The 25,301-nt window shown below is 40.0% G+C and overlaps 1 protein-coding gene across 3 annotated transcripts in view; it reads right to left on the minus strand.

Annotated features, from left to right (window-relative positions):
- ZSWIM8 (zinc finger SWIM-type containing 8) overlaps positions 1 to 20,772 on the minus strand; it is a 61,868-nt gene extending 41,096 nt beyond the window's left edge. For all 3 annotated transcript variants that reach the window (XM_075216684.1, XM_075216683.1, XM_075216682.1), the window contains exons 1-3: positions 19,074 to 20,772; positions 4,842 to 4,995; positions 3,412 to 3,506 (exon numbers count right to left, since the gene is read on the minus strand). In XM_075216684.1, the coding sequence (XP_075072785.1) occupies positions 3,412 to 3,506; positions 4,842 to 4,995; positions 19,074 to 19,251 (427 nt within the window). In that variant the 5' untranslated portion in view covers positions 19,252 to 20,772. The remainder of the gene's footprint in view (positions 1 to 3,411; positions 3,507 to 4,841; positions 4,996 to 19,073) is intronic.
- Between the last annotated feature and the right edge of the window lie 4,529 nt (positions 20,773 to 25,301).

The following is a 25,301-nucleotide window of genomic DNA, read 5'->3' on the forward strand; positions in this document are numbered from 1 at the left end:
TCAGGAATTGAACTCATGACCCCAGTGCTGGGAGGCAGAAGTGCTAACCACTACGCCACTGTGCTGCCCTACATTTATCTATTTTTAAACTTTTGACAGCCGCCGGGACCTGCGACTTTATAGGTAGGCTGTGTAACAGCGATGTGTTTACTAATCATGCAGCTGGGATGCAGCCTGTTGTATCTTGAGATTTTTAAAGCAAACTCTGAAGAGTTTGCTTAATCGCAGCTTCATACATTTGAGTGTTGTATAGCTGGAGTGACAAACAGTTGGGATTTTGATCTCTATCGATTTTTTTAAATAGCGATTTTGACAGAACCACACTTCTGGCGATTTTACATGAAATCTCAGGTTCACACATCAGTGAGTTTCAACTCTCCCAAGAAAAATCGCTGGATTTTCAAAATCGCAGGTTGATATATTTATCCCCTGGTGTACATTAGGATTTAACGATTCACATTGAAAGTACACTCTATGTAACTAGGTGCAAGCTACTGGCATTACATTGTAGCCTCTTAAAGGCTCCCGCATCCGACAATTAATGTTCTAACAATAAGGCTTATGTGCATAACAAAATGTTCCTCCTTTTAAATATCTTTAGTTCTGAGGATCCCTTCAAACTAAATATTTGAAATATTTATGGACAGCAATTTGGAGAACACATATTTATAGATAATGTCCGAAAGTATCCAGCAACATTACCAGAAATACACATTTTGTGTAAACATGGTTTTGTAATATGTATCCCCACACATCATTGTAAGTCTTAAAATAGATACAGTGCAGCAAATGACTCATCTTTGCCCTTTATATGATATTTCTGGCACTTGAGGTCATTTCTAACATTATGACTCCCCTCTTTAGCCCAGAGTGTGAAATAGAAAATAATGTAGATATATTGTCATATAAGCCCAAGTGAAATAGAGTTTTATGCAGACTTTTTAAGCAGCTACCATGCATTTATGCATACATCTAACCCACATACAACAGGAGGTATCCAGTCTAAAGTCCATATAAGTGCCACCATCCCACCAAAAATCCCAATAGGTATGTAAGTGATCTAGGCTACATTGCCTGGAGAATAGAAACAGAGTAACAGTGGATTATCCATGAAAGATGTGCATTGTTTGCCGCTTAGGGTGGGCAATCATTAGTATTAAAATGTACCTGACATGCAGATTGGATATATGTAACATTAATCGTACACCCTGACTAAAGCTTAATTTTTATGAACAATATTTAGCACACATTGTGGACAAAAAGAAAAAAAAAAGTGTTTAAATTGTGCTCCTCCCTTTCCTTAGGCATTATGTAAATGAGCTGATGGTGCAGGCACAACTTCCTGTGACATTGATTCTGAATCTTCACAAGATCAATGTATTGCATGCTGGCTAATGATGAGGTCATAAGATGCTTCTGCCAGTAAGTTCACAATTTCATTTGTACTCTTGATTATTTGCAATTGTCAAGAAAATAGTTAACTTTATACTGACATGTAAAAAGTATATGTAATATACACTATATGGACAAAAATATTCAGCGCTTGCCCATTACAACAGGGACTGTAAAGACATTATATTCAAATACATTTACTTTAATATGGAGTTGGTCCCCCTTTTGCAGTGATAACAGCTTCCACTCTTCTTGGAAGGTTTTCCACAAGTTGTTGGAGTGTTTCTGTGGGAATCTGTGCCCATTCATTCTGTAGAGCATTTATGAGGTCAGACACTGATGTAGGACGAGAAGGCCTGGCTCCCAATCTCTGTTCCAGTTCATTCTAAAGGTGTTCGATGGGGTTGAGGTCAGGGCTCTGTGCGGGCCAGTCAAGTTCTTCCACACCGAACTCATCAAACCATGTCTTTGTAGTCCTTGCTTTGTGCAATGGGGCACAGTCATGATGGAATAGAAAAGGGCCTTCCCCAAACTGTTTCCACAAAGTTGGAAGCATAGCATTGTCCAAAATGACTTGGTATGCTGAAGCATTAAGATTGCCCTTCACTGGAGATAAGGGGCTTAGCCCAAACTCTGAAAAACAGTCCCATACTATTATCTCCCCTCCATCAAACTTCACAGTTGGCATAATGCAGTCAGGCAGATAACATTCTTCCGACATTTGCCAAACCCAGACTCACCAATCTGACTGTCAAACAGAGAAGTGTAATTCATCACTCCACAGAATACATTTCCACTGCTCCACAGTCCAGTGTCGGTGTGCTTTGCACCACTCCAACCGACGCTTGGCATTGGTCTTGGTGATGTGAGGCATGCAGCTGCTCGGCCATCAAAACCCATTCTATTACACTCCCGCTGCACAGTTTTTGTGCTTGCATTAAAGCCAGTGGAAGTACGGAATGCTTCAGCTATGAAATCTGCAGAGTGCTGCTGACTTTTACACACCATGCACCGTAGCAGTGGTTGACCTCACTCTTTGATTTTACATGGTCTTCCACTTTGTGGCCGAGTTGCTGTTGTTCCTAAACACTTCCACTTTCTAATAATATCACTTACAGTTGACCGTGGAATATCCATCAGGGATGAAATTTCACAAACCATCTTATTACAAAGGTGGCATCCTATCACAGTACCATGCTTGAAGTCACTGAGCTCTTCAGAAGGACAGATTTTGTATCACAAATCTTTGAAAATGGAGACTGCATGGCTAGGTGCTTGATTTTATACATCTCTGGCAACGGGTCTGATTTAAACACCTCAGTTTAATAATTAACAGGTGTGGCCAAAAACTTTTGTCCATATAGTATATGTTCATTATACGTGTAGGTAACATTTACGTTTTAGATAGTTGGCAAGCATTTTTTCAAGGTTGTATTCACAGCAACAGCTTAAAACCTATCTAATGTTTTGGAGGGGGGGGGGGTGAGTGGAGAACCAATGAGAAGCCTCAATTACACACCCTGTAGCTTCTAATTGGTGCTCTCGCTGACGCCCCTGTTCTGCAGCCATTGTGGTGATCAAACATTTTCAATACTTCTGGTGGCAATGCAGCTTTTTGGATTAGTGGTTTTATGATTTAAATAACAAACATACAGTAAAGATACTAAAATATTTCTCTGCAACATCTTTCCAGCCAATAGCAAAGCCATAGATGAAAGCAGTGCTCACATATATTATCTTAAGGCAGGGCTCAGCCCTGGAAAAAAAACACCAGGGGCTAGATTTACTAAGCTGCGGGTTTGAAAAAGTGGAGATGTTGGCTATAGCAACCAATCAGATTCTAGCTGTCATTTTGTAGAAAGCACTAAATAAATGAAAGCTAGAATATGATTGGTTGCTATAGGCAACATCCCCACTTTTTCAAACCCGCAGCTTAGTAAATCTAGCCCCAATAGTCATTTGAATAATCTTAATCTTCACACTAATTCAGAGGCATCAAAACGAATGACTAATTATTACCTATCTGAAGAGGGTCCTTCACGGCTCTCATACGAAATAGCTGCTCTCCCCTCTGGAACTCATCTGCACTACCATTCGCCAGGCAGGAGTAAAGCCTGAAGGAAGATCAGATAAAATGAAGCTGAATTCAGTTTCTGAAAGGTTAGATTCCAGACCATTTCCCCTAAAGATGTCATTTGGTATCAAGAGCCCACCTCAAATGTTATGATTCTCTATACTTTACAATGATATAAAATAGAGTAGAGAAGATGAAAAAAATTACAAGATATATGGAAATAAAGAGACTGGTTAATAAAATTTGAAAGGATATTTTTAGAAATATGTTCACAGCCCATGCAAAGCACTGACACAATTAGTTTATTGGTCATTTAGTGTCAGGATAACCCTGTGCTTACTACTAACCAAAAAAACACACTTTAAAAGGTCATATAAATCAATGTAAATGTACAAGCGTCAAGGTAGACTTCAGGGGTGCAGAATTCAGATGGGGAATTTCCTTCATAAATGCAGGGTAGCTGCCCAAATGCAACCCGAAAGGTAAATAAGAAAGCAAAAGTGATGATAGACAGGACTTTAGTACATGCATAATCCCACAAACAACTTGCCTGGAGGCACTTCCTAAAAGCGGTTTCCATTAAATAGGCACATTTGCAATTGTGGGGTTAATTTTTATGCCTTAAAGGAGAACTTTGAGCATTTCCTTATGATAGAAATAAGGTCTTAATTAAATATGTTTAAACACATCTACCTGTTGCATTAGCGCCTGAAACAAGCCAGTGTGAAAACATACTGTGCTGTGGATTGAGAGATTCCTCTTTTCCCCATTCACTAGGACACCCTGTGGCATTCGCCAGTAGAGGCTGTAGGCATGGATATTTTTTATAAACAGTTGGATACAGTTTAGGCTCAGCTAACCATTGATCACATCACAGTACATGAGGTGCATTTGACTGTGGTGCAGTAACGGAGGCCAAAACCACAGGCAAATGAAAGCAACAACAGGGAACATTGTTCCCCATATCAAACTTTCCTGCTCATTCACACTCTAATATTTGCTAAGCTCCAATGCAGTGAAACAAAACAAACACACTTCAGCACTCCAGTAACGGGAGCTTTAGCGCTTGTACTCACAGACAATTCTACATCTGCCTGTGGTGCTTTGCCCTGCACCACGTTCACCTGAAGGTTTATGGGGACCTAAACATTGTGATATACTGATCATTATGAGACTGCTTATCCTATACTCACAGGATGGACAGTGAACTCAACTTATTCAATTTTTGAGCTGCAGTGATGTATATATGAGTGACTGCTAATAAGGCAGCAAAAAACAAATAAATTCCAAATCATCTTAGCATCAGATAGAAAGTGACAAACAAATGCTGCTGGAGTTCTTTAGGCAATCACATCTGCAGTGATGAACAACACACCTTATATCCTCCTCATTCTCCGGGAAGCTCCAAAATGCAATACGCAGCTGTAGTTGCTCCGGTACAGGTGGATAGACCTTCTCCACCACTTCGAATGGAATGTGAAATGCTACCTGCTTCGCAGACAGCTCCACTAGTGGATTCACGAGTCCATCTAAAAGACAGGAAAGAAATAATAAACACTGATGAAACAAAGTAGATCAGTTTAAGAAAATACTCGGTTGGATAAGGTTACTATATTGTTAATAACATTTGCATAGACAAAAAGCTGGCAAGTAAAGTTACAATTAATTATTGGAGTCTTCTGACTAAAAAGCGGTGATAGCCATTATCGCCACTTGTGCTGACTGCTGGGGTCTTACTAAAGAGCGGGGTCAAGTGTTCACTACTGATGTGTAGGGAGGATAACTCTGACAGGGTTTAACAGTTTCTAAAGATGAGACCAGTAATGTCCCTCTTACTGCACTATGATATATGTTTTCTAGCTGCTGAATATGAACAGCATTGTTTAAAAATGCAGCGCACAGTCAAGATATCAAAAAATAAGTCACCGACTGTGCAAATTAAAATAAGTCATTTTTTAAAAACAAAATAGGCAAGAGTTGTCCTGGGTCGATTTTCACTAGAACATGGAATTCAGCAGTGTCTTTCCTTTACGAATAACTAACTCCCAGGCTAGTCATTACATTGCTGGATACCTCTACAGAGGAGAACAGCAAAGCACACTTGGTGGAGTGGGTTTGGGTAATGCAAGAATGGGACCCCAGAGTGGGCTTTGCCATCTAAGTGGTACCAGTATAATAGAAAGGGGTCCACCAATACCAATGTCAATTATATCTAATGTTTATTAAAAACAAAAAAAAGATGCACACACACACCTTTCAAAAAACAAATCACAAAAAGGGAACCTGTGACACTTCATACGTACATTAGCACTGAAAGGTGCTCAGTAAATAGAGCCAGGGAGTCACCTCAACTTTCCCGTCCACATCCAACCAATTAGAAGTATGGAGAATGTTTTTCACACGTCTCTGATTGGTTGCCTAGTACAATTAGTCATGCAGGGGAGCCAGCATACTCCCAGCTTTATTCATAAAATTAGCTTCATTCAAATGTAAAGTTAACTTTAGGAACAAAGTTTCTGAAAAGTAAACCAATGAGGGACCAATGAGGTTGCATAGATGCAACTGTGGGAGTTTAATTCATACATGAACCGCCATCATCCATGGAGGGAGGGGGATCTGTTCCCAAGAGACAACCTGTCCTGAGCAGGCTAGCCCAGGAGCTGATTACACAGCACTGCTGGAATCTACATAAGTAATGAGAGTGCTGGCTGGCATCTGGAGCTTAGCAATGGAAGGAGACATTCGTTATTGTCTGCCTGATGCTATTGTTTTGTGGTAACCCCCTCCCTGTATTGTAGCTTAAGAGCGCACAATTATGTATCTTTGTTTTACGAAGTTGTCTTGAGTGTACTTGCAGTAGCAGTGCTTTTACAATGCCTCTAATGATCCAGAGGGAGCAAATACCTGTGTTCACCCACTCCGGCTGCCTGCATCCTGTCCATGATACCCTAGATCAGTGATGACTAACCTGTGACAGTCCAGGTGTTGTGAAACTACAAGTCCCAGCATACCCTTCCAGCAATAAGCTGCCATATATTAGCAAAGCATGCTGGGACTTGTAGTTCACAGCACCTGAAGTGTTACAGGTTAGCCAACACTGCCCTAGATGATCTAACATACCCTAATACACACACACATACACATCAGGAATACAGTTAGTCTGAATGTAATATTATTCTTCATATGTGAGCCCATTCTTGTCTTAAGATTACTTTATATAGGTCTGTTTGGGACTTTAAGGGATAAGGGTTTCTTTGGCGGAGCACCCTGCCTAAAATATACTGAATAGCATTTAAAAAGGACTCTAGCCTACATAATTGAACTTTTAAGCAGTGTACCTAAAAGTGTTTATAGGAGGAAGCACCTGGTGATCATGTCTCTAGGCATAACATTATCTCCAAGCAACAGTATTATTTACTTTTACTCCAGCCTCATGTAATTTAACACATACTTGCCAACTCTCCCGGAATGTCCGGGAGACTCCCGAAATTCGGGTCAATCTCCCGGGGCTCCCGGGAGAGCTGGCAAATGTCCCGCATCCCGCTGCAGCCACGGGATTTTCGTCATGGGGGGCAGGGCTAAAATGACGCGATTTGTCTTTCCCTGCCCCGCCCCCTCTGGAGGCAGACAAGGAGGTGGGGTTGAACTACTTCTCTCCTCACAAAGCACATTCACAATTTTACTATTTTACAGGCTATTTGGGATTTTAAATCCATTTTCCATGCGTGTTGCTGTGATCTATCGTCATCCCTGGACCACACCAACAATTTCTTAAACAATTCTATGCATGGCCGCCCCTACTTACCTTCCGACATGCCCACCATGAGCATGGGCGATTCCAACATTGCTTTGTGACTGGATCATATAGCCCACGAGGCACTCTTTAACTCTGCTTTCTGGCTGAGCAAATATGCAATATGTGGAACTTGACCTCATGTATCAGACGCCCAATGTCCTATAGATTGTAGGCTTGTGAGCAGGGCCTTCTTACCTCTCTGTCTGTCTTGTTTCATTACTGTGTTTGTTACCAAATGTAAAGCACTACGGAATCTGCTGGCGCTCTATAAATGTTGATGATGCTTGTCAGGGATAAGTCCCTCTAGCTACTCCCTGATTTAATAGCTTATCATATATTCATACAATATACCACCTCTATTGTGTCAGGAAACTGCTCCTGAACCCCTTCATCTGTCACAAACAGCAACTTGTGACTTGGAAGCTTACTGGGAACGCACAGGATTCCAGCCCAAATCTCACACTCACCTCTTTCTCTAAGGCTACAGATTTACTGGCTCCTTTCCCAAAACAGACACCTGCTTCCACACCTCTCCGCCAACTGCCACCAGCTACGTATAAGTCCTGTAGCAAACCAATGACTCAATTATCCAATTGCACACACTCGTTGTTCTGGTAGCTAGACAGTTAACCCTTCACACTCTGGTTTATAAAGAGTTAACCCCAGCCAAGCAATCTCTCTTCTAACAGGCAATGGGTTTGTTTAGAGAAATAAGGACAGAACTATTAAATTGTTAGATTTAATATACAGAAAAGTACAGTGCTTACAGATAATAAAAAACAAGTAGATAAATATTAGCCAATTAAATTGATCCCCAAGAAACTGACAATTTGTCCCTTCACAACACAGGATTTTAAGAAAAATGAAATGAGACGGCATTCAAAGGACAGTGTGGATGCTAATGTGGGGGGCGGAAATGTCCCCTGGGTGTCCTAGGGTTTGTTCAAAACAATTCCTAAAGTTTTTACCTTTGGTAACTTTTTTCTCAGATATATCCCAGAGACATAACTTCCACTTCAATAAACCGGTCATAACTTCCATACCAAATATGATGGGATTACAACAATATCAGATCTCCCGAAATACGTGACTACGGCGGTTCTCTGTATAGTTGGTATCTATGTTTTAAAACCCTTGTGTGGTTTTTGCTCCTCAGTACGAAGTAGCACATGGATTTCCCAAAATATGAAATATGAAGGCATTTCTTTGCAGCTACTATTTCTAAATACCTGCATAAAGAGCCTTCAGGTTTTACCTGGGTCTCCAAGATTCTCACCTAGGAATATGGCTCTACATTACTGTGTCAGTTTTAAGCTTTAAACATAATTCTAAATACATATTTAGGGGCAGAATTAATTGGCCGCGTTACTATAAAAAGTAACGCAGCCTGCGCACAATTACCGTTATTATGGTAATGGCGCTTAATTACCGTTATTACGGTAACTTCAATGCTGACTTTTTGCTCGCGTCTTTGCAGAAATCCGGGTTAGCTTTACCATGATAGCGGTAGTATATTTATCGCGGAGCTATTCTGGGGCAATTGAATTCCCTCCTTAGGCTTAGACACACTTAAGATATATGTTAGGCGAGGGGATCTTATTTAATAATATGGTACAATATTACAAATGTGCAGTAATCAAAAACAAGATCTTTCATTTCTTGAAGGTTAGATAAAAATGCCGCTATAACACGATTGGTTGCAGCACATCTCTGCACACACACAATTGCGTAGCAGCAAGAACCTATGGCAAAAAGATCTAGCAACCCGATTGGCCTTTTAAAGGCTAATGAACTATTGAAATCTATAGAAAATAACCCCTAAAAAAAATCTGGCACCTGCAGTAATTTTTTGGGGGGCTAATACACATGAGCTTAGTGCCCAAATAGTGATCAGTGATCTATATAGCGAACATGATGTCAGTTCAAACTGTTAGTTTCCTGAACATATGTCAGCCAATGCACTCAAACGGCGTTCCTGGCCCGTCAAGCGTTCAGAAGATTTTGAGTGTGTACTGACTGCAGTTGCTATAGCGTTCAATGATTTCTATTCTTACTGCACTCAAGCTGCAACCATTTCAGTTTTTGGCTAAACTCATTCACCATGATGTACAGTGGCTTAAACAGTGAATTACCTGACTCCCATTAAATTACTGGTAAAGAAAAAGTAATATTGTTATGCAGTATTTATATTGTCCAAACTAAACTTTCCACTTGTTTCACCTACTAAGAGATGCCACCAGCCAACCTCTTCCTTAACAACACAATAGTCTTATAAAACACACCCTGAGCGGTTTCCAGTCTATTAGAAAATGTAGTATGCTTTTGGGATACACCTGCAGTCGCTGGAAATCCCAAATGTCTACCGGTAATTACAGGAAAAGAAACTAATGTGATGGAAAAGGAAGCATCCGTCTGTAGCCAAAATGACTGCAGCAAGGATGTCATAATCTGGGCATGACCTTGTTGAGGATTTTGCTAGTGTCATGCTGCTGATAGCTGTTGTGTTTAGTACTTATTATTGCTGCTTCAACCATCGAAAATATGAAATTATTTCACAGGGTAAATAGCTGCTACAATTTGGTATGCATAATTACATTATTCTGCTACCATTCTTTTTGATGTGTACAGTTCAATCTTTTAACTTAAAGATAAATCATATTCCTCAATTTGACAGTCCTTTTTAAAGTGGATAAATATTTTGGGGGAGTGGAGATGGACCATCCACTGCTATCCTATGCAGGTATTCTAGGCATTCAAGGTGGTACCACACCGGATGGCTGCATGACCATGAGTCAGGGCGTTGAACCCTTTTAAGCTGTTTAGCAGTGCTCTTCACAATGACTGTAGGAGGAGGCACTTAGTAAATGTGTCTGAGTGCATGACCTTATCACAGAGGAGACGCAATGTTTTACTTTTTTTCTTTATTTTTTTTATCAATGTTTATTTTGGGTAATTTCCTGGGTAACATGTATAACTCTTGTCAGGTGTGTGGCACCCTTGTGTAAGGAGATAGTGGAGCGTTATTCCAGGAGTCCGAGTCCCAGCTCAAGTCTACAATGTGATATGAACAAGAACATTTTCAGGTCGCGAATAGAGAAATCCAATGTAATTGCAGAGCATGTGCCTGCTTCACTTAGAAGAAAGCTTAGAAAGCAGCTAATCCTGACATGTTAAAGTCGGAATCAGAGGGTGCAAACTGTGAGAGAGAAAAGTGGTGTATGGAGAACTGGGGAAACTTAGTCAATGGGAAAAGCCAAGACCATTGAAGACACACATTAAGGGTTAGGGGAAACAGGACTCAGATGCCCAAATCCACAGAACAGGAGTGAAGCAGATCATGCTTGTTAAGTACAAGGCAAGTGTCAGCTCTTGGGAAAAGTGAGCCCAATATCGCCTGTTAAAGGAGTGGTTCAGATGATAAAAGATTGATTATGATCTATGCGTTATTACAAGAGATTACCTTGTGAGAGTATACTGCATCCCTGTGATTTATGTGAAAAGAAGAGTATATTGCCATGAAAACAAATGCACAGCAATTGATTCACCACAGAGGATGACTGGAGACCTATTATTTACAGCAACTGTGCTTGTGCACCACACCACCTGCCTCCTATATAAACCACACCTGCATGTACAGGGACACTTGTGTGTCTAAATAAACACATAATATCCTGAGCTACAGCTGGGTGGACGACCTTAAGTCATCACGAGGTAGATGTCATGGAGGGCATGCGACCATCACAGGTACATGGTTTTAGGGGGTCTCTTTCTGCACATTAAGCAGTGACAATAAATCGTAGTATCTGATCCATAGATCAGCATGAAACGATCGTCCATAGATAATTTCATTGGTTGCGTGTTCTGAGGAGTACTTTTAAGCCGACTATTTTGATTTTTTTCATTTTATTTTTAATTGTTTTGACTGCCTGATTGTGGGTTAAAAACAGAACTTACTGTAGGATGTTAAGTAATTGAGTAAGTTAGTATGACATTTGTGGTTGAATAAGAAATGAGCTAAAAATAGTAATTCAGGTGATACGTCCAATTAAAATTACAGACCACTAAAGCTAAATTAGAACTTAAAATTAGTGTCCCATTAGTCAAGATCGACTAAAATACTTTTCTGTTGTACATGACTATGTGACATCTCTGAAGAAGCAATCAAAATAATAGAGAATATTATGTTTGGAAATTAGAAAATAGAATGACTGTTGATCTTGTCAATGATGGAGAAGGATGGAAAAGAGGCTACATTTTATTTCATTTTTGCCTATATTTAAACTTAAATATATAATCGAGACAAGCAGGGTTTCACGGCTCTTAATTAATAAATAGCCCTTGAAGGAAATAGTGAAGCATATAGACACATTAGCACACAGAACATATGCTGCATACATTTGATAACATATGTTTAAACTGCATAGGATTTTAAATAGACATTACACAACAAATGGATTGTGTCTGGCAAAATGGCTGCAGTGTCAGTATACCAAACACTCACACACAAATAAACAGTATGTGGAGGAAGGGAGCAATATTTTGGAGCGTTTTCATGAGATTTCCTGCCAAGTAACAAATCCAGACTGTTTATTTCCAAGGCGTAGCGATTGCACTGCATTGTACTGCCAAAAATGAAATGAAATGCAATGCACAACAAGCCACACTACCATGCTAGGGGATTCCTGGGGAGTTTCAGGAGAAAGGTCACCTAGGGATAGCCATCTCATCCAGATCCCAGGAAGCTGGAGCAGGTCTAGTAGAATGATATTACTATTTTTCATCTTTGCTTTCTCATTTATTTTGCTAATCTACTAAAGCAAAAGTCTTTTATCATTTAACTTTTTTTTATGCAAACTTTCTATTGAGGCCGATAAGTTTCAGATTTCTATGGGGCATATTCAATTGTTGGCGTTATTTGTAAAAGTAACGCGGCGTGCGCACTATTACCGTCATTACGGTAATAGTGCGTGTAAATACCGTTATTACGGTACCTTTCACGTTGGATTTCAGCTCGCAAGCTTAGTATTACCGTAATAACGGTAATAATTTTAAAGCTGCGGGAAAACGGCAACAATTGAATATGTCATTGTTAACAATTTTATAGAAAAAAACCTTCTAGAAATAGGAGGGGAAATGAACAAGAATGACAAGAGAAAGGAGGGATGGGAATGGGCTTGTCCTGTGCTCCTACTAATGGTTAGATGGTTAGAGCTGAATAAAATGTATTTTATAAGTGTCCGAGTCTATAAAGATTAGCCAACTAAACCAGGTAGCAGTGAACTCTGCATTTCTGTCTAAGGAGGTCAAAGAGATATCTTCCATTGCCATAATAGCCTAGTCTATGGAACCAGTCCTAAAATCGATAGAGGAATAGTAGATTTCCATTTGACCGAAATAACTGTCTTCACTGCATTATTGAAATGCTTTAGGAGGGAATTCTTATATGAAGAAATCGGAGCCATAACCATATTTATAATCCAGAAATCTGGAACTTTCTGCACTCCCTCACCTATTATCTTCTTGGAGATTTTAATCACGTCCCTCAAAAATAGTTGGAGCTCTCCACCAGATATGTCAGGGTTCTTCCAATGAGTTACCACAGCGCCAACATTTATCGGAGAGTGCACAAAACATCTTAATAAGGACACTGGACACCTGTATCATCTAGTAATAACCTTGTACAGTGTCTCCAAAACTGACACACCGATTGACAAGATTTGGGTGAATTGGAAAACCTTTTCCCACTGTGGGCCACCTAGTTGCATCTGTAGATCTCTTTCCAAAGCTTCAGTGGATCTGGGAAGAGAAGACCATAGGTCAGCTACAGAAAGCTTCTAAACTGAAGAGATGGAATGTGTTCTTGCCAAATGGCACAACCATTTCTGTACTTGTATGCTTTACTGTATTTGTATTGCATTAAAACTTAATCAGCTCTGTACATAGAATTGCATGCAGTTCCTTCACCAGTGGTTAGAAGGAGCGCTCACTGCTCCAAATGGTTTAGATCTTCTACACATAAGTAAAAATTTTCACACTAACTGCATTATTAGGTCATTTATAATGCACCGAAAACACGCTCTGTTAAATGCCTGCCTGCATTTGAAGTCAAATGTCAGATTTTGAGAGAGAAAGACTATGCTGAACATCAGGCTTTTAAAAAGCTCATTAGATGTAACTAACTTTGCTCTGCAACTGGCAAAGTGTAAATTTACAGAATCAGTATGCAGGTATGCCTGTATCGCATAGTACGGATATTAAAGGTGACGCAGCAAAGTTGGAGATGCTCCACTGCTGTTTGCACAAGTGGTACAGTTTGCCCCTCTGCACATTTTTTGCTTAATTGTTTGATGGTGAAAGCAAGTCTCTTACTGTGAGAAAGCAGTTGGTAAACCTTTTGATGGGTTTTTCGTGATGTGTAAACACACCTAACTTGTGAGGTGATTCACATGTAATAGACAAATAGGCAGAACTTAGACAAAAAATCAAAGCTGGGCACATTCAAAATGCAGAGGGACAAAATGCCATGGCACACAACTTCCACCATTCAAACTTAAAGACCTTATAGATGAACGCCAAGACATTTGATGGATCCTTTATGAAAGGTAAACACCAGGGGTATACAATCATGGGTTATTTTGCTTATTACCAAAACTCTTTACAAAAAAAGCAGAGCATCCAGCACCTCCAGAAACCAGCAGGAACACTTATACTGCTTGAGGTTTCCATTATAATTGAAATTGAAGTAAGGATAATGGGTTATAATGAGGAAACAAAGGCTTATGTTTTTCTGGCTGACTAAGCACCACTTTTTTTTATTTAAATTTAGTAAGAAAGTGTGTTGATTACTGTGCTTACAATTTAAATTTGGAAATGTAATACATTATAAAACAACCAGAGTGAAAGAAGAGTCAGTTAACAAAAATGTAAATAAGGCATAGGCTGGCAAATAGCAAGTTCAAACTTGGATTGATTACAAATGTTGAATAGGTATGTCCAGTTAAATCACTGCCATTTTGAATCTGTTTCCAGTGTTTGAAAATGTTTTTCAATGTAGTTTTCTACAATGTTTATAAAGTATTGACAAAAATACAGGACTGGACAAATACCTGTTGCCAGGTCAACATGGCTACAAAAAAATGCACCTTGGAGACATAACATATGGTGGCAACTAAGCAAAATGCACAACAGAACTTGAGCAGTGCAGGACTGGTCACAGCGCCTCCTGCTGGGTGACCAAAATAGACCCCCAGTATAAGGATCAGGGGAAGTGGAAAGACAAAGTGTGCCTTTCTTGTACGTTAGCTTTCATTATACACAGCTACTGTTTTTTGTCAGGGTATAGGGTGATCATTATCAATCATGTTGGTTAATGTAGTCAGATATTGACCACTGTTTTCCTATGTGTACAGTAACCTTCTGGTCACACTAAAAGAAACGATAGAGATGAGGAGTGAAAGGGGCAGGTAGACTCAGAGGAAGAAATTGTTTTAGAATGGGGCCAGGTAGGCAAGTGTGAAAAGAGGAGTCTGAGTGGGTGGGGAAAAGAGTTCCAAATGTGGGAAGCAGAAAGGAATGTGAGGTAATCATAGGTGAGAGACAAAGGTCATTGACAGAACGTAGTGGGCGAGTAGAGGAGTATTTCTTAACAGGGTCAGAGATGTAGCAGGGGGAGGCAGTAAAGAGGCTTTATAAGTGAGGGTAGGCAACTTGAATGTATTCTGAAGAGAATGGGGAGAAAATGGAATGCGTTGCAGAGAGGCGTAGCGGAAGAGGAACATCGCAAGAGGAAGATTGTTAGCAACGACGCATTCAGCACAGATTTCAGGCATTTGTCAGGCAAGTCAGAGAAAAGATAGCAATAAATCAAGGCAGAGATAACAAAAGCATGGATGATGGTCATGGTAGCATCCAGGGAGAGGAAAGGGTGAATCTTGGCAATGTTGCAAAGGTGGAAGCAACAGGAATGAAAAAGGGAGTGTATGTGGGCTGTGAAATTTAGGGCGAATTCAATATTGACGGGGGATAGGGCAAATCCATCAACCTTGAGGGAGATATTAGGTGGGAGGGATATGATGCTAGGTGGTGGAAAGATGGTCAGCTCAGTTTTGGATATGTTTAGCTTGAGGTGTCGTCCAGCCATCCAGGTGGAGATGGTAGAGAGGCAGTCGGACACACAGGAGAGGAGGGAGGGAAGGAGAGAGGTCAGGTGAGGAAAGGCAGATTAGAGTGTCAGCATCATATAGGTGATATTGAATATCAAAGGAGCGGATGAGTTGACCAAGAGATTAGGTGTAAAGAGAGAAAAATAATGGACTAAGAACAGAGCATTGGGGAACCCTGACAGATTGAGAAAGAGGAGGTGAGCAAGCACCAGAGGATAAGACACTGAAAGAACGATCAGAGAGGAAGAGAGTAAACAGTAAAGGACAGTGCCAAGACCACCAAGGGAGTGGAAGGTGTCAAAAAGGAATGGATTGTGAACTGTGTCAAATGTAGATTGGTCAAGGAGGATGAGCAGGGAGAGTGGCGCTTTGACTTATCCAAGATCAATAGTTACCTTGATGAGGGCAGTCTCAGTGGAGTGGAGAGGGTGGAAACCTAATTTTAAATGATCAAAGAAGGGGTGAATGGTGAGAATGTGTGTTAAACGGTTGTAGACTAGCCATTCAAGATGTTTGGAAAGAAAAGTGATGAGGGGTATGAGGCTGGAGAGAGACAGGGTCGAGAGCTTTGTGACAATGGGAGTAATGATCACATCTTTGAAGGCAGAGGGGAAGATGCTTGTAGAGAGGGAGATAAGTTAAAAAGTTGATCTAGTTGACTGCAATTGTTAGAGAAGAGAGAGTGGAGGAGGCAGGACAGGGCAGGGTCTAGAGAACAGTTTGAGAAAGAGGAAGAGGGGAGGAGCGAGAGGACTTCAGAGACCATGACAGAGAGAAGGTAGACAGAGTGGTATTGGTGAGGGAAGGGAAATGGATTCCGATTATGGGTGCTAGGTGAAACGTTACAATAACAACAGTCCTAAAAACAAATCATGTCAGCCTAGACCAGCAATGTTCAACAAGTGACCCTTTGAGTCTTCAAATGTGATTACATTTGTTTGTTTGTTATAGCTTGTAACACTTATTTAAAATGCCTGCTGATATGTTATTACAGATAAGCGTCTCTTTGATAAAAATGTATTGTTTCAACTTATTAATGAAATTAACAGTAATGTGCGGCCATTTTGAAGGGTAGAGGGCCACACCAGCTTTCCCATCACTAGCCTAGACTGTTTAAGTCCATTTCTTTGCCATTCTTCATAATATTTCCACATAAGTTCTCACAAGATCCCTAAATAAATTTAAAAACTCTAACTAATTTTTTCTTTTTAATAAAATTACTCATCTTAACATTTTTATGGGATATTCTTATCAAAAGAAGTGTATGGCATTATATCGGTAAATCACAAATTCACTATTTCAGACAAACTTTCAAGAGACCCCCCTTCTTCTTGCATTACTACATCTAGATTAATGAAGCTATTACTGTTTAAAATATAAAAAAAAAAGTCAGTAATCACTTAATTACAATTTATGAATTATATCAATAATCCTTCTGTTCAATGATTGCAATATTTTATTACACAACAGAGAATTATTTTGTCTGTTTACTTGTACATACAGATAGGTTTGGAAGCTAATTACATCACCTAGATGAGCAGTTTACAGAGGTTTCATCTGCATCTTAAATTAAATATGCCTCACCTTATCCCTGTAGCATAGCACTGCATCTCTAGGGATCAATGGTTCCTTTCTGTACCACTCGAGCATCACTTAAGATTTGCAAAATGCAACAGTTTGGGCAGACGAAAGAGGTCATTGTCCACATTCACTGACACTTGTGGCACTTGTGTATGCAACATTCAGCTTTACAGAGCAGCTTCTACTACCGCTGTACCAGAGGGCCTGCTGGCCTCCTGCCCATACCGCATCACTTAATAGCTGGCCGCTCTCTCTAGGCCAAAGCTGGCATTGGCATAGCCACCCTTCTCCTCCCACACACCCTTCCTTCCTCCAAACCTGCAACATCTATGGTTAGGAAGCCAATGGTGAATAATGGTAGCACTGAACTCTGGGGCTTTTGCCCTATTTACTGACAGCTTCTGCGGCCTAGCCACTCCAGAGCGGGTGGCTTATGTTATTTTTTTGGTTCCAGATTATCAGTCTCAAGCCTACAATTACACATGAGAGATCAGGAGGAGTGCCACGGTTTTGCAAAGAGCAAGGAACATTAATGCCATCTATGCCCCTAAGCCTCCCCCTTATAAGTAGTACTACCGCGTTGACCTAAATCCAGCCAGAATCTCAGATCACATTTTTCGGCCGGCTCAGTTTTATTGGAAGCTGATCGGACAACAACTTTACATAATATATATTACGTTTTATCATTTAGACTTGTTACAAAGTCATGCACCTGCAATATATTTAGCTAATTTTGGGGGGGGGGTTTCAACATGTGTCAATGACATAAGATTGTAAGCTCCTATAAATATGAACTGGCCCAATTCTAGTATGTGCCAAGCATAATAAAGTGGTAAATTTAGGCACTGCAATAAGTATAATATTTGGCTGTGTTAGATAAAAATGCTAAAGTGGATGTTGCTGTTTTTTTGGCTTCCACTTAAACCTTGACTTGACAAGCACTCACTCATTTTTTTTTTAAATTATATATCTAAGCTGTCTTCAGCTGGGATGACCAATTTCAGGGAAGGCGCTAACAATTGCACAAGGAGAATTGCTACCTGGGTCACAGCTTATCAAGGGACATTTGGGTATATATTTCCTTTATAGATGTTTTTCCGTGAATGGGCCTAGGAAGAGTAGATCTCTAGATAACATGTTTTCAACTGGAAGCAGCACACAGAAGGTTTTGATGAAAATAACAACTAAACAACCAGTAAACTGAAACACAACTTTAAGAGAATACACCCAACATATTCCTATTGGTAGGTTGAACAATGAACACAAAATAATTTTAATTTAAACAAAAATGTCACAGAAAATTTATTTTTCATATATAGCTCTATCTTTTTTTATTGTTATTATTTATGTCTTTTATTATTGTTATTTTGTTTTAACAAACCTACATAAATGTTAGTGGGTAGAGCCGACAAAATATTGCAGTACTAAAGTGCTAAAACAGTCATTAAACGAAAATTAATGTTCAAATAATTTGGGATACTGCATAATTGTGCATATAGGTACGTAAAGACACATGTAAGAACAGTAAAACAACCAAAGGCCAGAGAGTGAAGCAACCAATAAAGACCAGAGTTGCCGCAAACATAACGTCTTTGGGGCATATTCAATTGGCCGCGTTACTGTCAAAAGTAACGCGGCTTGCGCACTATTACGGTAATAGTGCACGTAATTACCGTTATTGCGGTACCTTTAACGCCAGCTTTCTGCTGAAATCCGGGTTAGAATTACCGTAATAACGGTAATACTTTTAATGCAGCGTTACTTTTGCGAGTAACATGGCTAATTGAATATGCCCCTTTTTTTAATTCAAATAAAATAAAGTATAGAAAACTTCAATATCACAGTGAAAGATATCAAATTCCAACAACAAAATGAACAACTTAAGTTTTTAAATACAGTGTTTAACACAACTATTAGGGACAAAGAACAAGGTTACAACTTGGCATTATGAAAAAAAAAAAAAAAGTAAGCTAGAAAAAGAGTGTTAACCACTCAGTCAACTGTAACACTTTGCATTTAATAAACATTCAATACCCAACTTGTAATAAGGCTGTGAAGATGGACTCACCTTTCATTTTCACTGTGGGAGAATTGGGTCCTGCTGATTGTTTGCGCCATCCTCTCCAATTCTGGCAGAGACTTTCCGCCTCCGAGATAAAAGAACATAAGGAGTCCTCCTCAAAACGATCGGAGTCTTCAAAGGAAAACCTTTCACCGTCCTCCCACTCTGCAAACATGAGCTCCATTTCATCCAATGGTTAAACTAGGAGTAACTTTTGGATGTTAAACAAAAACCCTAGTGTATGACACTAAAAAAATTAATCAAGGCGCACGTGAAAGACAATCTAGCAGATATAAATAAAAATTATATTTTTTATGTATAATCAACTACAGTCTTGTGTTGCTTGGATGTATCACAAAAAGATGATTTTCTTCAACAGATTCCTGCATACTTGAGTAAGACAGAAACTTTAAGTTTCTATTTAAAAACCAGGATCCACGTGCCTGGTTTTTTTGCCCTCAGCTCTCCCAAGAACATAAATATTACAATTATTTGTGCTTTTCTTAATAACTAGTTCTTTTCCCATAAAAATATACTGCTAAATCTATTCTGGTTTTTCACCTGTTTCCTATTTATAAGAAAAATATATCAATTCTCCAGCAATAAAATTATTTAAATGCTGTAGCCTTTGAAGGATGAAAAACGAGATTAAATACACGCCAGGTTAAATTAAATTTCCCAGAGTTTGTGTTTCTGTACCCTAAAGGCTGCATACTGTAGTATCTAAATTATACGACTAACTAGTGTGAAAAAAATTATATATAGATATAATCTAAATCCAATCCCTAGTGCTTCTGCATAAACACAAATCTTTTATACTGTAAGATTTATGATGAACAGAAAAGTAAATGAAAATGTTCTGTCAAAAAATGGCAATTTGTTGCACCAATATAATTCCGAGTAATATGATGATGTATCAGTCAAAACAGAAGAAAATAGATGGAATTATCACATCTTCAGAAAAATAACACTATTTGACATTGTTATTTGTTTTTTTATTCCACAAATGCTGAAATGCAGAGAATTCGGGTGTTATAATGAGAGTTATTGCTAATTCCACAGCCTGTATTTCAGAATCAACCAAACTGATGTTCTTCTCCTTGTATTACTCCTTTACAAAAATGTCTTCATATAGATGCTTTGTGCAGGGGAAGACTATTCCTCTTGTACAGACTGAGCCCAGTCTGATTCATGGGTCCTAGGTAAGCAGTGATCTGTCACACCAGGCCACAATGAGATCCAGACTCTTGGCTGGAGGTTGCTTCCAGGATCCTGTCAGAAGATCCCTCCAGGGAGCTTTCCCCCAGTCTTCTCTTTGTTCTCTTCTTCTTTCTTTTGTTCCTACTGCCTGGCTAGACACTTGTGTAAATAAACAGGAGGATGCAGCGGCGGAGGCCACAGGCTGGGCTGGAGAGGACTATCTCAGGCTCCCCTGAGAGGATTTGTCAGATGCCTCTTACTAAACAAAAGACCCTCTGCTGATACCCCCTGCAGAAAATAGACTGCCCCCGTGTGGCTGGGACAGGTACACCGAGGTCTGCGCGCTCCTCCCCTCTTATGTGTACATTGTTAGGCAGCGCTGCGAGACAAGGGTTCCGTCTACCCAGTAACTAGTCCTTCACCGCCAGCCTCGGCTTCTTCTCTCCCCGGCACTACCTGGGGACAGCTAGATCAGCTGATCCCCGCTTCCGCCCTCCTGCTTCCGCCTTCCTTCACCAGCGAGAGCCGGTGTGTGCGTGTAAACAGAGGAAAGGAACCGACCGCCTGGAACACCCGTTACACTCTATGGTATGTGGAGGACTGCTGAGTCTTTGCTGCAGTCACTTTGTGTGAGTGGTAATCATTATTCACCTCGACTCACATTATATGGACATTTTTTTTTTTAAACGTGAATAGAGCAGCAAGTGGTTTGGGGCAAGGGCTCAGGGGTTACTACATAATCATTGTGGCCATTCTATTGCCTGCTGTTGATTGTAGAAGAGATGTTATTTTCTTCATGATCATTTTTTTTACTGGCAATATATCTGTAAATTTACAATCTTTGGCAAACGGTGTGACACGCTTTATCATTTCACTTTATAGTTGCCAATTGCTGATTTAAAATTAGAATTGACATCCCTTGTAAACATTTTTATTGGTAAATGTATGAAACAAAATAGTTGCTGCCAATCAGCATTGTTTATATGCCTTTAAATCATGGATGATATTATGTATTACAATTCATGCACAGTACAGGATTTGATTAAAAAGATGAGCAATAACAGTTAACTTATAAGAAAATAATATACCATTTAACATGTAAAACAATTGTAAGTAAAAAAATAAAGCAGAGTATATGATGTCCCCAATTTTGTAGTCGGATAGTGGTCTGCAGTTACCGTCCTAGTAATATCTTCATAGAGGCAAGGATGGAACCAGTAGGAAACTTTAATGAACTCTTTAATAACTTTTTTATGAATGGTAATAGAACATAATTAGGGATGATTGTTGGGTGAAGCACAAGTGATAGTAACGTGCAATTATTTTAAATAATAAAGTAATCAATAGCATCAACCATGCACTTCTTATTAAGAATGAAGTGATAAATTAAGGACAATAGCATGACAATTACTGGAGTTTTAATTCTCTAATCTTTTACTCAACAAATACATATACAATCCCAGTTGTTTTAGTTTCTTTACCTGGTAAATTATTAGTAACCTAGAACTATCACAGAGTAATCACTGGTTGTAGAGTCCTACCAAAGATCCTATAAAAATCTTATTCTAATGCTTATGGTCACACCAAACTAGCCTTTTATTAGCAAACCTTGTCTGTTTTAGTTCCCTTTTTTGTTTGGCAGTCAAAGTAGTTTACTCTTTGGTTACTTGGCCTAACGGTACTAAGAACGCAATATTTAGAAACATTTCACCTGGAAAGGTCATAGGTGTGTATACTAATAAGAGTTGGTGGTACAGCTGAACTGTCCAGAAGCTTCGGGGTTAGTTAGCTGGCATGGTCAATGTCCTGTCACCTATTATGGAATAACTCTGGAATAGGACAACTTGCTGTGGTGGGCCCTGGACTGTTTTCTGGATTGGCAATGGGGAATGTGTCATGTGTTCCAGATGTCTTCAGTGGCTGCAATTGTATCTGCGGAGAATTTATAATCTAGATTCACAGCGGGGATGAATGGAAGATTCAGCACCCAGAATGCTCACTACATATACCTAGTCAAGCCCTATTGGGCAGTCTTTCAAAGTTTCATGAATAAAATCTTCAGGGTTGTGGTGTACCTAGAAGATATCCTGTTCTTCTCTAAGGATCTCGCTTCTCATCAACTCCAAGCTCCGAGGTCCTATCTAGGCTCTGCCAAAACCATCTGTTCCTTTGAATCCACTCAGATGCCCTTTCTCGGATGCCTAGTTTCTGGTTCCGGACTCTTAATGGACCTGGGGAAAGTCTGTGCTGTCTTGGAGTGGCCACAACCTGTTTGTGTCAAACCAATTCAGTGGTTCCTTGGCTTTGCCAATTATTCTAGACAATTTATCCAAGGTTACTCCACCCTCGTTCCGATAGTGGCACTTACTCGTAAGGGGGTAGACGTGAAGAAATGATCTCCAAAAGCCTTAAAGGCCTTAAAACTTCTCCTTTTATTCCGCTCCTGTTCTCAATCAGCCAGATGCTACCCTGCCTTTCTTTTTGAAGGTCGAAGCCTCTTCCATTGAAGTAGGAGCAGTTCTTTCCCAAAATTCGTCCTTTGGGAGACTAGACTTTTGCGGGTTGTTGTCACGTAAATTCCTCCCTGCTAAGTAGAAACATACCATTGGCAACAAGAACTCATGGCCATGAACTTAGCCCTTTCGGAATGGAGATACTTCTTGGAAAGCTCCCAGTTTCACGTAACATCTTCACTGATCAGAAGAACTTATTGTGTCTCCAGACCGCCCAGTCTGTCAATCCTCACCAGGCTCGGTGGTTGTTGTTCTTCATCTGCTTTGACCTCCACACTGTTACGAATCTGGTTTGATAAGGCCTGATTAGTCATTGCAGGCCTGTACACGACCCGGTGCTGAGTCTTAACTAGGGTTTTCAGAATAAGGAGGCAAGACACGGATGTTGCTTCTTCAATACTTCAATGAGTAGATAATAAACATATATATATATATATATATATATATATATATATATATATATATGACAGGAATGAAGTTTAGTCTGCAGATCTATAATACATATATAAAATATAATGAAGAAGCATAAATATGTATAGATGTTACAGCTAATATGTGGAAGTATTAGTAAAGTATATACCGGTAATACAGAAATAACTAGAATGTTTGGATTAATGAAATCAGCGACAAGTGCTTCAAATCACAGGGAGAACATATAGCAATGCAAGCATCAATATATGAGAAGGCATAGTACTGGGACTGAGGCAGAGAGGAATACCACATACAGCAATGCAGGGAGACACGATAAGTCACAGTGCAGAGATGGAGAATCCGACACGGTAAAGCACACAGGAGGTTAGATAATTAGCTACGGCAGAGCGTAGGCATGTGAAACAATGCAGGTGTTAATTAGCCGCGGCGGAGCATTGCAAGGTGACATATACACAACAGCAGTCTTGTTCACAACACAGATGATATCAGCTACAACAACCACAGCAAAGATGAGAATAGTCAGCGCTTTGTGCACCACAGAGAATTTAGCAATAACCAATGTCCAGGATACCACCGGGTTCAGTAATTAGTAGATGACACTACACAGAGATGCAAGGTAAAGTCTTTACACCGCAGAGTCCAGGAATTAGCAGTGTAAGCGAACCAGCCTGTTTGGTATGACAAAGGTTCTTATACAGCATGGTTGAGGGTAATGGGAGTCTGTACAGTAGAGGCACACTTGAGAGTAAACAGAGTCTTGTAATATGCACATGAAGATACTTGCAACAAGGAAGTCCCAGGAGAAGTTCCCAAGTTCCCAAGCAAGCCCAGCCTGCGGTGTTCAGTGCCAACCCCTAAAAGGGGGATAGTATCACACACCAGACCTGACGACCCCTCAGTCGGTGTCTGGTACACTAACCTATTCCGGGTGATTCTCCTCCTTGTTCTTCTCCTCCTCTTTGCTGAGTGCTGCACTCCCTCCATGGAAGCTGCTATCTTGGATTTGGGTCTGCATCCCAGCCATTGGCTACCAATTTATGACTCCCAAACTATTAAAGACACCTCTGCCTGTTCAGTTGTGCATCATTTTGGCTCCCTGTGCTGCAGATCATCTCACCCGACTGGTATCCAGCTCTCAAGCTTCTCAGCTTATCTGCCCGGTATACAGTTCATTTGCTTCCCAGCTTTACCTGGACATCCGGACAACCCATTCCTGCAGTCCATCTCACACATTTTGAATATCCCAAAGACGGTACTGACCCCTTCGAAGACAATCACATTTCTTGTGTTTGACCTAGATACTAATTTTTTTTTATTTAGCAATAACAGTAGAAAAAATTGCTAGACACAAAGAAATGCATTCTAGAAACCTCTCAAAAGTGCAGAATGTCTCTCCGCACCTTAGCAAGAATTATTGGGAAGATGATTGCAATCTCCCCTGGGTTTCGATACATACCCTTGTTATGCAGAGAGGTGCAATAACTTTGATTCATGACATCTATTCCTGATGAGACAACATACATCTCTCCGGGCGTGTAAAAAGATAGCTGTCCAAATGAGCCAGTCTCCCCAGACCTCCACCTTATCCCCTCCTAGACACCTTCATGACAATTACCACAGATGTGTCCCTGACAGGTTGGAGAGGTTTCTCACAAAAGAAAGTGGTCATGGGTACCTGATCAAACAATGAATACAGGGTGTTCACTGAAACTACTTGTCATAAAATTGGCTCTAAAAGCTCTAGTCCCCAACCACATAAAAGGGGTATTTGTCCAGCTGTGCTTGGACAACACAGCTGCAGTATCCTATATAAACACAAGGGGGAGCACAAAGTCAATATCCCCATGAAAAGAAACATTAGAAGTCTGCTACTGGTCAGTTCAGAGAAACATACTCCTGACCGCAACTTACATTCCAGGGGAATCGAACAAACTAGCAGATTTTCTATCCCACAGAAGAATTTCTGAAAATTCTTCTGTGTGTCTTCTTCCAGTCTTCCTGAAAATAGTCAACACATTCAGGAATCTAGTTATAGATCAGTTTGCTAGCCCCATGAATGCTTTGTATCCAGAATATGGATGAAAGTGTA

Source organism: Mixophyes fleayi, chromosome 6, assembly GCF_038048845.1.
Source record: "Mixophyes fleayi isolate aMixFle1 chromosome 6, aMixFle1.hap1, whole genome shotgun sequence".
NCBI lineage: Eukaryota > Metazoa > Chordata > Amphibia > Anura > Limnodynastidae > Mixophyes > Mixophyes fleayi.